This window comes from Narcine bancroftii, chromosome 4 (genome assembly GCF_036971445.1).
Source record: "Narcine bancroftii isolate sNarBan1 chromosome 4, sNarBan1.hap1, whole genome shotgun sequence".
In the NCBI taxonomy this organism is placed as follows: domain Eukaryota; kingdom Metazoa; phylum Chordata; class Chondrichthyes; order Torpediniformes; family Narcinidae; genus Narcine; species Narcine bancroftii.
Genome location: NC_091472.1, coordinates 307616982 through 307630753, shown reverse-complemented (window position 1 = coordinate 307630753; position 13772 = coordinate 307616982). Strand labels below are relative to the sequence as shown.

General features: G+C 38.9%; 1 protein-coding gene across 4 annotated transcripts in view; it reads left to right on the top strand.

The window, feature by feature from the left end:
- Positions 1–10510, top strand: part of znf385b (zinc finger protein 385B) — a 339665-nt gene extending 329155 nt beyond the window's left edge. For 3 of the 4 annotated variants that reach the window (XM_069935859.1, XM_069935861.1, XM_069935863.1), the window contains 3 exons: positions 692–870; positions 1727–1828; positions 7641–9063. In XM_069935859.1, coding sequence (XP_069791960.1) covers positions 692–870; positions 1727–1828; positions 7641–7856 — 497 coding nt within the window. In that variant the 3' untranslated portion in view covers positions 7857–9063. Of the gene's footprint in view, positions 1–691; positions 871–1726; positions 1829–7640; positions 9064–10228 lie in introns of those variants that run through there. The other variant, XM_069935860.1, reaches the window with a different exon arrangement.
- Positions 10511–13772: the final 3262 nt, after the last annotated feature.

Below are 13772 nucleotides of genomic sequence, written 5' to 3'. Positions count from 1 at the left end.
AAATAGAAGCTTTATATTTTGACAGGGGAGAAAATCCTTTGTAATATTAAAACCACATACTATTCTACCCTCACCACCCTGTTCCTGAGTCCCAAGGCTTCCTTTCCATATTCGCTGAGCCTATGTGTCCTGCTGTTCAGTGGTGCAAAGACACTGCTGTTTGGCTCGCTGATAACGGAGACGGGGAAATACCAGGTTCCTCAGGAATTCAGCATTGTTGCCTATGACAAAATCAAAAGTTCAGCAGGGCAGGTGATATTACTGAGCTCAACAGTTTGAGTTTATATTTGTTTTATAGTCTCCATTTTCTTCTGTCCACCAGTTGTGGATTAAGAGCTCGTACACCTCCAAGTGCTTTTTCAATCCATTATAGCAGCAGGGTTAGCCCTGGCTTCCAGTGGCTCTCCAAACTGTTGGCTAAAAGGCGCCCAAGCTGTGAACTACTGCAGTCAACAGAAACAAATCAGAATAACTAATATTTTTTTATCAAAACTGCAGACTGGAAAAATATCAGAGCATCTACGTATTGATCTCAGTGGCCCTCCATTTCTCATTTATCGTGTCCGGTATACCATTTCTTCCACCTCTGTGCTCTTAACCATTTTCCATAAAAAGACATGGTACATTTGAACATACAAGTTGTAGACTCTAACAGATCATTGCATTACTAAATTTGTTATGTTATAAACAGGCTCCAAGCACAAAACAATGGTTGAAGCTCGGATTGGGGCCGGTCCTATTAAATCATATCCCAGACCAGGATCAAAAGCTAAACTTCCAAATGGTACGAAAGGTTCAGGATTACAAAACAAGACTTTTCATTGTGAAATCTGTGATGTTCACGTCAACTCAGAAATTCAACTCAAACAGGTAAATAATAAATGATTTTCAAATATGCAAAATCCACCCTCCGCCCCTTCCTGTTCCCTGATATATTTTTGTGTAACTTTAGGAATGTAACACCTGTCATTTCACTTCCTTCTTTCCCACCATCCAGGGTGGCAAGTGTGGCAAAGATTCACCTGAACCTTTTCCAACCTGTTCTACTGCATTTGGTGACTATAATATAGTGTCTCCATTAGTGAAAACATGTTGAACTTGGCAAATGTTTTGCAGAGTATTTGCATTCTGTCTGCAGTGGCTATTCAGGCTTCCGATTTCATGTAATTTTAACTCTTCCACTGCCACACTGACCTGTCTGTCCTCAGCCTTTTCCATTGCTGCGGGGAGGCTCAACACAAATTTGGAAAACAACAAGCATGGGTGACTTGCGACCCAATGGCGTGAACATTGAGTTTTCATGAAGCAGGAAACACACCCCACTAATGTTTTCTTCCTGTATGCATTTACATGTCCACCCAATTTTTGTCTCCCTCTGTTCATGTTCCTATCCCCTCTCTCCACCTGGCTCCATTTGCCCATGATTCTCTCCTTTCTGGTTCTATCTATCACGAACCAACCTCCATCTCCAACCCCTCACCCCCAAAATACAACTATATTTTGGCAAACATTCCTCTTTCCCCCCTCAGTCGTCATGTAGGGTCTCAACCAAAATGGTTGCTTTTCTCCTTTTGCCTCCACCCATGCTGCTTGGCCCCCTGAGTTCTTCCAACGTTCTATTTTGTTGCAACAAATATGCAAAGTTGCTAACAGAGGAATGTATCTTTTTGCATTTAATAAATCAATGCCCCACAATTTAATTCAATGTTTGTTATTTATATTGCAGCACATTTCCAGCAGGAGGCATAAGGATAGAGTTGCAGGAAAACCATTGAAACCTAAATATAGTCCCTACAGCAAACTGCAGCGCAACTCAACTATATTGGCCGTAAGTTCAAAATATAATGTAAACTATAGTTATTGACCTTGTATGCTTGCTCTATTCTGTTTTGCGTGGATCATTGCATCTTGTCTTGTGAGAATGCTATTTGTACATCTATCTGCACTTCCCTCCCTCACAGCTTCACTAAAATATAAATCAGATCCGTTCAGAATCATAGAAGTTTGCTGTGAATCCAAGAACAAGAATATGAAAAAAGGTCCTCTGTTAACGTTACAGAAAAGAGTGCATTTATTTAGGTCATAGAATTAGAGTTCAACATTTTCCTGGGTTATAATGCTACTAGTCTTTGAATCTGAACATAAATAATTATTGAATGCTTGTTATTTGTAGAGTTATAATGTTTAAGTTCCCTGCAGATGTCAAATTTTAATGTGGACTGCGTGCACTCAGTTGACGTACATAATTTGGCTGGTCAAGGACCAGAGATCAAATCCCCATTATTAGTCACCTGTGTAATTCAACCAGAATATCACCGACATTATTTATGCTGAGAAATAATTTGACTGCTTCACGATCACCATGCAAGATCTGTATAACAGAGTATTCAAAGCACAAGAATGAGGTGCTTCGCCCCATTGCTCGGTACCAACTGAAGACAATGCAGGCACTTGCACCATATGTTGCAGTTAATGGCATGAACTGCAAATTCAAGCACCTTTGGCGCACATCCAATGGTCCTTGGTTTTCTGCAGCTACCACAAAGAATGACACTGTTATGTCAAATTCCATTATGAACTGCCTCCTATTTACCATTCCTTTACTACTTTTAACTGAACCAATTTTGGGCGAACATTGCACTTCATGAATTCATTGGAATTTACTTTTCGGTCTTGTCTGTACCTTTGAATTTCTTCAAATTCTACATTACAATCCAGGTAGACAAACTAAATATTCCATTTTCTCAGCCTTATTCCTGTCTCCTTAAAAAAATTATTTTCAAAACTCTCCCATGATACCTGCTCCTTTGATTAAAATGTGAAAATCTGAACGTCACTTCTGTCCCTCAGAATTGTTTCCAGCAACTGGATCAACAATTTTCCTGATAACACATTGAAGGTACCAAAGGTATCAAAAAGGGGCACATGAAGGAGATGAATAGTTTGGAACAGGAAATAGCCCAATTGGGAAAAAAAACTATCAAAGAGCGTGGGGGTTGTGGGATAAAATGTTATGTATTGGATTGTATTTTTACTGTATGATTCATTGTTGTTCATGAATAAAATTTTCAAAAATAAAAATAACAGGTTCAGAAGAAAAATACGGGAACTTAATGAATAAAATGCTCAAATATAATACACTGCAAACGTAGAAAACAGAAAAGTTCTTCTTAAAATCTAGACAACAGTATTACAAGCTGCAGGAGAGGGCCCATAATCTCTTGTCCTGGCAGGTGAGGGCGGAAGAGGTCTCAAGAAAAATCAATGTGATCCAAAGAGAGGAAGGCCAAATCTCATATAATCCAAAGGAAATAAATGAAACATTTAGAAAGATCTATAAAGAGCTGTATAAATCAGAGTCGGGGGGGGGGGGGGTGGGGGTAATCCCACTAAAATAGATTATTTCTTGCTTACTTTGGAACTAGCAATTTTGGATCAGGAAGATCAAGAGGGGCTGAATGCCCCCTTCTCTAGAGAGGAGATTGATAACAATCTTGGGATAATAAATCATCAGGGGAGGATGGTTTCCCTGTGGAATTTTATAAAGCGTTCAAAGATCTTTTAATTCCCCTTCATATGAAGGTGGTGGATCAGGCAGCAGAGGTACATACCCTCACAATATCCTTCTCAACAGCAATCATCATGGTGATCTTGAAAAAAGACAGGGACCCATTGAATCCCTCCTCTTGTCGGACCATCTCATTATTGAATGCAGATTACAAAATCATAGCAAAGGTTTTGGCCAATAGGATGGCAGTATATTTTCCAAAATTAACAAATCCAGATCAAGTTGGATTTGTAGAAAAGAGGCAATCAAGAAAAAAACCTAGCTAGATTGCTTAATATACTACATCTGGCACAGTCCAGGGAGAATCCAGGAGTGGCTGTAGCTCTGAATGCGGAGAAGGCCTTCAACAGATTAATGTGAGACTCTCTGTTCAAGATACTGGAGAAATTTATTAACTGGGTGAGGACACTCTGCTATAAACCCAAAGCTAAAATTATTACAAATGGGCAGATGTCTCCAGTGTTTCCATTGAGTAGGTCCAGTAGGCAGGGGTGTCCATTGTCCCCAGCACTTTTCATATTGACCATTGGCAGAAGCCATTCGGCAGGATCCAGACATAAATGGGTTGAAGGTGGGCCAGGTAGAACACAAAATCAACCTATTCGCTGATGATGTGTTAGTATATTTGACAGACCAGGGGGTGCATTGGCCAAGCTGAGGACCACACTGGAGGATTATTGGAAGGTCTCAGGGTATAAGAATGAGATTATGCCTTGGATGAAGGGGGATTATAGGCAATACTAACAGGAAAGTCAATTCAGATGGCCGCAAGAAGGCATTAAATATCTAGGGTTAAAAGTAGACAAGGATTTATGCACCTTATACAAACTCAATTATCTCCCTTTGCTCTGGAAGATTGAGGAGGATCTCGGTAGTTGGAGAACTCTGCCCATAACTTTGGTGGGTAGAGTTAACTGAGTTAAAATGAAGGTGATGCCAAGGCTACATAATCCATTTTATTTGTTACCCATTCCGTTGCCCCATGGCTTCTTTAAGATGCTCAATGGATATGTCAGTAAGTTCCTGTAGAATGGTAAAATGGCTAGAATTTCCATGGAAAAGTTGGCTTAGGATGACAAACTGGTGGGGGGGGGGGGGGGGGGTGGTGTGGTGAAAATTTCCAGATTTCAAAAAAATTATTACTGGGTGGCCCAGGTGAATTTTATCACCTCATTCTTGAAGGCCCACCACCCCCCACCCCCCACTCCTGGACATAAATTGGACTATATGCAGTAGGGGAAAAGATAGCAGGAGAGTTTATATATAAATGGGACACTAAATTAATTTCAAAAAAAAACGGATATCCCCAGACTAAAGCCTGTGCTTCAGACATGGCAAAGAATAAATCAATGTATTGGATTGAAGGTGGAGATATCTTCCAAAATTCCCTTGACCCAGAACAACTTATTACCCTTGACTCTTGGACAATAAGATCTTGGACACCTGGTACCAGAAAGGGATCAGGTGTATTTTGGATTGTTATAAGCGAGTGCAGCTCATATCATTTGAGTAGTTTAGGAACAAATATGATTTGTCTAATAGAACATTCTTCTGCTATCTGCAACTAAGATCTTTTTTAAGGGTAAATTTGGACCATCCATGACCCAGTGCTATGTGTGGTGACATGGAAATTCTAATTTGAAGGGGGTATGTGCTTAAGTTTATCTCTTTGATATATTTCATACTCCAAAGTGAGGGCCTGAAGCCGGGCTTACCCAGGTCAAGGGAGAGGTGGGAGTAGGCACAACAACCCACGAGCAGTGCTGGTCAGATCTGTGTCTGGACAGCATGACAGCAGTTAATAATACCAGGTACAGGTCGGTGCAATACAATTTCCTGCATCAACTGTACTTCACACGACAAAAATTGCATAAATCCAAACGAGAAATTTCAGAAATGTGCTTTAGGTGTGGTGTAGAGATTGGAACCTTTATCCATTCAATCTGGCTGTGTGCAAAGGTGAGATCCCTCTAGGTGGACCTGAATAACATTCTGAAAAAAAAATCACAAAGGTGGATTTTCCACAAGATCAGGAATTGTACCTTTTGGGGAACATTATGAATGTTTGTTTTAAGCTGTCCAGATACCATATTCAGTTTGTGAAGGTCGCCTTGGCGGTAGCCAGGAAATGTATAGCAGTCATGTGGAAGTCCGACTCCCAACTGAATATTACACGATGGAATATGGAAATGCAGAGTTGCATTCCCCTGGAGAAAATCACTTATAATTTAAGGAGGAAATATGACACATTCGTTCGAGTGTGGAAACTGTATATAAAATATATTATTAGCATGCAGAGATGACTTCCCCCCCTCCCCCTTCAGAATAAGGGTACTGAAAACAATCCACCCCAGCAGGGAAACGATTGGGGTCAGTGAAGTGAGACGTGGCGCAGACAACGTGCTCTTTGAGTTGTTTTTTTTTAATTGCTAACCTTTTGTTACTTAGTCACTTTGGTTGTTTTCTACTAGGTTGACCCCCATCGGTATTTGTGTTTTTTGTATCTGTATAATTTATATGACTTTATTCTCAGTTGTTTTTAATATTTCATTTAAGATTTTCTCCATACATGTAGTAGTTAAAGATTAATATAATAATACAAATTGCAAAAAGAATAGAAGCTACAAACTACATACATGATGGTATATATTTCCCCCCCCCCCCCCAGACCTCCCCCACAAACCCCTCACCCTCCATATAATTAATACAAAAGACACAATATTGTTACGTAAATGAAAAAGAGAAGAAACTTTCAGGATTGCACAGAGGGACGTCGTCTAACACACGTTTAAAGACTTCTTTAATACAATTCAGAGGAGATTATTGTAGGTCCAGGGGCACAGGAAGAACAACATTACAAATTTAAACCTAATATTTGAGTATACAGGGGGCCAATTTTGTAAAAACGTAGCATATTTATTTCTCAAATTATATGTAATTTTTTTCCAAAGGAATACAATTTTGAATTTCTGCATTCCAACTTGCCATACCCAAATGTGTATCTGATTTCCAAGTAACTGCAATACATTTCCTTGCCACTGTTAATGCAACTTTAACAAATTCCATTTGATGAAGTGACAGTTTTAATTTAGGTCTTGTTCCTTCAATATTTCCTAATAAAAATTTTTGCAGAAAAACAACTTGTTCCAAAAAAAATCCCTAAATCCACTCAAAAAGGACTTATCTTGGGACAAGGCCAAGTTGAATGCAATACTTTATTCTCAGTTGTATCGGGGTGGGGAGGGGGTATAAAAATGGACTCTATGTCATATTGGGATTGAAAGAGATGGTATTGTTTGAATTTATATGTCTTCGAAAGTTAAAAATAAAATATTTAAAAAAAAAACAATTTGCCTGATAGCTAAAGCTAGGCAGTCTGGCTATAATTACATAGTGTATTCCTTTCCTTTTTCATACTGTCTTCATACTTTTTAGTCAAAGTTGCTCAGAAAATCACAATCAAAACCTTGGCTATTTTGTTGCGAAATTCTAGTGGGAGGCAGGTTATTTTATCTGAGTCTGCAAGTTTGGCTATTTAAATCTTAGTGCTATGGTTGGTGTGTGCAATTCCATAAATGGAGTGATGCAAATAGTTGCACAGTGCTGCAGTAGTTAGTTTGATACTCCACAACTCCAGGGGCCCAGGTTTGATCGTGTCTGTGTGTTCTTTACATCTTCTCTCTATGACCACATAGGTTTCCCCTGGATATTCTGATTTCCTCCCATATTCGTTAAACGTGCTTGTAGTTTGATTCGTAACTGTAAATTAATCTTAGTTCAGGTTCATGCCAGGAAAATAAAAGGGTCAAACAAGTGAGGAGACCCTGCCAGGGTGGACAGAAAGAAGGGAAGGTGAATGATACAAATAAGATTCCTCTTCTGAGTGCCACCATGGACCCAATGGATGACATGTTTTCTTCTGCATATGATATGTATATTATTGTCTGTGTCAGTTGGGTTAATCACTTGTATTTGTAATATGTTTATAATGCAAAATCTGGCCACAGTTGTATTGTGTTATCAGTAACTTCAATACTTCAATAAAATGTTTTATTTTGTCTTTTTATTGCAGGCTAAAATAGCATTTCAAAAGGATTTAATAAAACCATTGGCGCCTGGTTTTCTTTCAAATCCTTTTGCAGCTGCAACAATGACCTCTCCACTTTCTCTCCATCCACGTCCTGCTACCTCGCTGTTCCAGACTACCGCATTAACACCTGCCCTATTGAGGCCAGCACCTGGACCTATCCGTGCATCGCCAGGGTCAATTCTCTTTGCACCTTATTGATTCTTTCTTATCATGGGACAACACAAGACCAGCAGAGATAGGAAAACAAACAACCTTTTTTTCTTCCTTGTATTTATCCATGCTGTGAAGTATACAGATTGACACTAGGTTGTAGGATATCCATGAACAGTTGTGACCTCGGTGCTGATGTGTGTGGTTTTTAATTATTTTACCAACACTGGGTTGTGATTTGTAAGGGGACTTTTATGGAGTTATCCCTTACAATCTATAATTGTTTTTATTTGGATTGAGTCTGCCCACAGATGGAATTCATCTACATATTAGCAGGAAATGATTGATTCCTGTTGTTGCAGACTTAACATCAAAAGTCTTCCTAATAAAGAGAGGTATAATAAAACTATTATTGATATAAATGAACATCTGGTACATAATGTATTGCATTATGTGGTAAATTGTGAATTCCTTACGAACTGCGTCTGTAGTTTAAAACAACGTTGTGATGTCAGGGATTGTGAAATGCTGTTACAGACCCGAATACAACATTGTTGTAACTTGTATAGTGATAGAATTGTTTCAGGTCTGATTTAATTCTAATAGTAATTTAAGTTTAGTTGCAGTGTATTTGCTCGCAGATCCATTTCTTAGCTTTTCTTCTCTCAACTTTTTGTTTACATCATTAAGTTCATACCTTGCAGATAGCACAGCCTTATAAGATATAATTTGCATTCATATGTTTTCAATTTTGCCCTGTGATAAATTTGTTTTAAGTTGTTTGGTAGCATTTTTCTGGTTTTGCTGCTAAATAATGTGAAAGATGCGTTTCAAGTATCAGCTCAGTGTTTTGCACAACTCCATGATGATTCTCTAGCAGGACTTTATAAAGAAATATTTAGATCATTTATTTTACACACCATTTTCTTCTGATCACAGAATTCTTCCATTATTACATTTAGCTATAATGCTGTTGCATTAATTTGCAACACGTCAATGCAATAATGTACAGAAATTTTAGAAAAAAATAATAATTTTAGGCTTTAATGAACGTGTTGCAATACTATTTGCCTTGAAAATAAAGGCTACCAAGATATGCAGTGCATAAAGCAAAATGTCGGTGTTTCTATTTTTTTGGTACTGTACTTGGAGAAAACTTGTAACGATGAAGTATCAATCAACTGTTGATAAAATGTCCATGGCTTAACCAATGTTAAATTGTACTATTTGAGGAACAATTTATTTTCTCTATCAACCAGTTGTACGGAAATCATTCCATTTTCACCTGATTTTAGTAATATTCCCCATCCTAAATACATCAGTTCTTTGTTTCTACAATAAATATTAATAATTAATAACCAGAACCCATGGAAGTTATTTAAATGGCAGTGTAAATAGATCTGGGTAACTTATCCTTAGTTTTGATATCTTGCTCCCCTCGTAATAATATAGGCACAAGGACTGACTTCCAATTATAGTCATTCACAAATACGAAGATTAATTGTTACATTTTATATTTCCATAACTCCATTCTTCCAGAGTCAAAGAATTAATAGCAAAAGTTCATCTGGGCAGTAACATTGCCTTTTCTTCAGAAGGTTAATGTTATGGTAATAGCATTTAAATTAAAGACATACTTCTACACTCACTACGGTGGGGTAAATGGAAATTAACTGAATTATTTAAAAGGATTTGTCAGGATGTGTTTCTATAATGCATTCAACTTTCTCAGTTACAATATTCTCCAATTTCTTCTTTCTTCATGCCCCCATTTCAAAATGAAAAGCTGAAAGGGTTCAAGAAATCTTCAAACGTCAGGAGAATTCTAAGCAGCTACAGAGTACAGCATTTGCTTTTCGATCAGACTATTTTTAACTTCATCTGCCAGTGCACCCTCAGGGAAGGTCAGGGTAATCTTGATATATTATTTTTCAAACTGCTCCAAAAAGGCTGCATATTAAATAATATCAAGGTAAGGAGCATCATCGAGTTAAAAACAATTATCAACCAGGGTTGTCAGAAACAGAACTATTGTCTCTTAAGGATACCATACCCTGCACAAACTCAATTGAGCTTCACTGCTCCCCTCTTTCTCTCCAACAGCAACATCTCTCAATAAAATTACTCCACTTCCCGTATGTTTGAAAAGTTTTGTAAATTGCACTTATTTGCAGGCTGTTTTAAAGGTCGTCGTCTGTTTTCTACAACCCTCTATGGTGGGCGTGCGGAATCTGTTGGGAGCCAGCACGAAATAACCTGTAATAAATGTCGCAAGGGCAAAATTCCATACTAAAGATGTTGTGAATTCTCAATTGCTTTTGCAAAAAAAAACTGTAAGAACTGCTATTGTAAGCCTGTGAAAAAGATTTTATGTGATGATACTTGCATAAATAATCTTTGGAATACTTATGTTTTATCAGGGCAGGAGCAGCCACAGCCTCTCTGAAAGCTGGAGTCGTCCAGCCTACTCTTGCTACACCTGTTGCATTTTCAATGACAAATTTGTAATTTTTGAAAAAAAAATCTTTAAAGAAATCTGACTATTGCACCCCAGGATGACTACAAATATGTTTTTCAAAAAGCCACTTGCAGTATTTTAAAGTGAACCATTCACTTGTTGTCCCTTTCTCCATTTTGATGGTGTTCTGTTTACATGTCCTCCTTGTTGTCAATATTCAGTTTCCCTTCAACTTATAAATCACATTCTGTAATTAAAAATGCACTTTGTTGTACACTTTTACCATTTTTGACTCTTTGTAGAGAAGACACTGAAGTGAAAGCGAAGGTATAGATAAGAGTACTCCTGTATGTTTCTACATTATATGAAGCCCATTGATAAAGTAAAAGAGGAATGTCCATTTCCTTTGTTCGAGGACCTCAGTTCCCAAAGTTATTAATTTAAAACTGTTTTTGTGTATACATTTCAGGAAATTAGCCTTGTGCATTTTTTGGCAAGTAACGGGAAGGGATGAAAGGTTCGGAGGTCAAGCAAATGTTGAAACCAGATGCCTTCCAGATGTTAGACCACAGGCAGAGAAGCCCAAGTTTTAACAGCAGCAAGTATCACAACAGCTTTTCAACACTGTGCTGTTGGAGGTTGTCAGGGACTTCCGATTTAGCGATTGGAAGCAAATTTGGGTTATGCATTAAGTTCAGGGATCTTTTCCAGAGGAAAGGAAGGCAGGACAGAGTAGATATGGTAAAATGGTTTCCCATGGTGGTGGGGGGGGGGGTCTAGGACAAGAGGGCACAAATTCAGGATCGTAGGGCACCCATTTAAAACAGAGATGCAGAGGAAAACTTTTAGCCAGAGAATGGTGAACCTCTGGGCTGCCGTGGAGGCCAATCATTGGGTATATTTAAGGCAAAGCTCGATAGGTTTCTGAATAGTCAAATGTTATGGGGAAAAGGCAGGGGTGTGGGGCTGAGCAGGAGAATGGATCAGCTCATGATGGAATGGCGAAGCTGACTCAATGGGTCGAATAGCCATCTTCTACTCCTTTATCTTATGGTCAACTGGGGTAGGAGATTAATCATGATTTGCTTGTGGCAGCAGTTAAGAAGATTAATTTCAACAGTTAATTCAGTTTCTCTCTCCCCCGCAGATACTATCTGCCTGTCTGTGGGATAATTCCAACATTCTCTATTAAATTTCAGTTTCCAAGCATTTACAGTCATTTGAATTATATGTCATTCATTGTTGCAGCTGATCTCTGGGTGTGTTTTTTCCTGAGCACACTCCGTGACGGCACTGGTTGGATGTTAGTTACCTTTCGTGGAAATGAAGGAGGCCCAAAGCCTAGATTAACAGGTGTTTCTCCCTGTTCTATATGGTGGATATGGCCTCCAACTGGGTTAATGTGATGTTTCTTTTATTAGAATAAAGAAACTTGGGTTCTTTTTAAATAACTAGATTCATTAATTATGACAGCAGTGCTAAGATTGAACACATATATACAGGACCTCATGTGGAGGCATCCATGTTGAATCTACCCAAGATTCCACACACTCTGGACTCCTGGTGGTAGAACTCTATCACTACATCCCCTTTCCTTGAGATGTTCGATCTAACATAACACATTAATACGGTGCTCTTTCAATTTAAATTTCAACACCAATGTAACACAAACATCAATAGCACAAACTTTTAAGTGTGCAGTTCTTTTCTTTTATAGATCAGTCCCTCAGGTGCTCTGACAACTTGTGTGGATCCTCTTAACATAGGTGCTTGTGTCGGCTGTGCTGGTCCACTACTGTCTAGCACAGGTGGTGTTTCCTCTGTTTCTGTGCAGGCTGGATGTTCTGCATCTGTCTGTTCCTGCAATATCTCTGGCATTTTCAGCAAGGTCCTTCAATTCCTTCTCAATATTTGACCCTCCTCAGTTCTGAAAGTGTAGGATCTTGGTTTTACTTCTACCAGAGCAATAGCCTTTTCATCCCAAAACTTGAAATCTCTGAATCTCCCTCTGTCACGTTGTGCCAGTGGCCCAAAGCTTCTCACTGACTTGTCATAATTTGCATTTTGTCTCTATTGCAGATGCATTTGTTTCCGTTCGACATCTTCATCATCTCTGTTTTTGTTTGGATCTCCAGAGTAGGGAAGTGTGGTGCATAGTCTACATCCCATCAGAAGCTCAACAGGCGACATGCCATGTTTAAGTGGTGAAGCTCTGTAATTCAGTAGAGCTAGATACGGGTCTGAGCCACTGTCTTGTGCTTTCTTGAGTAACTGTTTAACTGTGTGAACTCCTTTCCCTGCTTTAACATTTGAAGAGGACTTGAAGTCACATGTCAGAAATCATACTCATCTACAAAGTTCTGGAATTCTCTACAAGTATAGTATGGTCCATTGTCACTAGACAATTTGAGGAATTCTATGTCTTGCAAATATCGATTTCATATATTGGATCACACAAGCAGCAGACATGTTAGGAAGCAGTGAAATCTCTGGATAATTCAATAAATATTCAATAACCAGCAAGTAATTATTTCTGTCCATCTGGAACAGATCAGTCCCAACTTTCTGCCATGGTTCTGCTGGTACATCAGTAATATCATGGGTTCCTTTACCTGGTTGGTGTGATGTTTCAAATAGGTCTCACAGTTGGAGACCATCCTGTCAATGTCAGCATTAATACCTGGTCAATGAACAGCAGTTCTGGCCCTCCTCTAGCATTTTTCCATTCCAAGGTGCCCCTCGTGCACCCTTTTCAACATCTATTGTCCCAGTGATTGAGGAACAACAATTCTGCTCTCTCTGAGTAGAAGCCCATTGACAACACTCAGCTCAGCCCTGATGTTGTAGTATGGCTGACATTCATCTCTAGGCCATCCTTCATTCAGAATCTTGATGACCTTCTGTAGAACTATCTCCTTTTCTGTTTCAGCTGCGATTTGCTTAGATTTCATGTCACATGCAGGAAGAGATTCAGTGATCAGATTCACGTGGAGATTCACATCTCTCTCTCTCTGTGGAACTCTCATTGCGTGCTTCACTATGCCTTGTTAACCTGGATAACACATCAGCTAATACAATGTTTTCCTGGTGTGTACACCAATTCAAAGTCATAACATTGTAACTTCATCCTGTCTTTGGATTCTCGGCAACATTTCACTGAGATTTTATTCTTGATTATTGCTATAAATGGCTTGTGATCTGCCTCTGCCATGAATGTTGGTAGACCATACACAGAACTGTGGAATTTCTCAAGTCCACAGACCAGAAGTAGACACTTTCTCAATCTGTGCATATTGACATTCAGATGTTGTCATTGTCCTTGATGTGTGTGCTACTGGCCTCCAATCATCTCCTACAGCCTGAAGTAGTACGGCACCTATTCCATCTTTTGAAGTGTCCATGGATATTTTTGTCTTTCTGGATGCATCAAAGAAAGTCAAAAGTACTGGTTCTGCAGTTAGAATGGTCTTCAGTCATCCTCGTTCTTCCTTGTGGTTGTCTGTCCA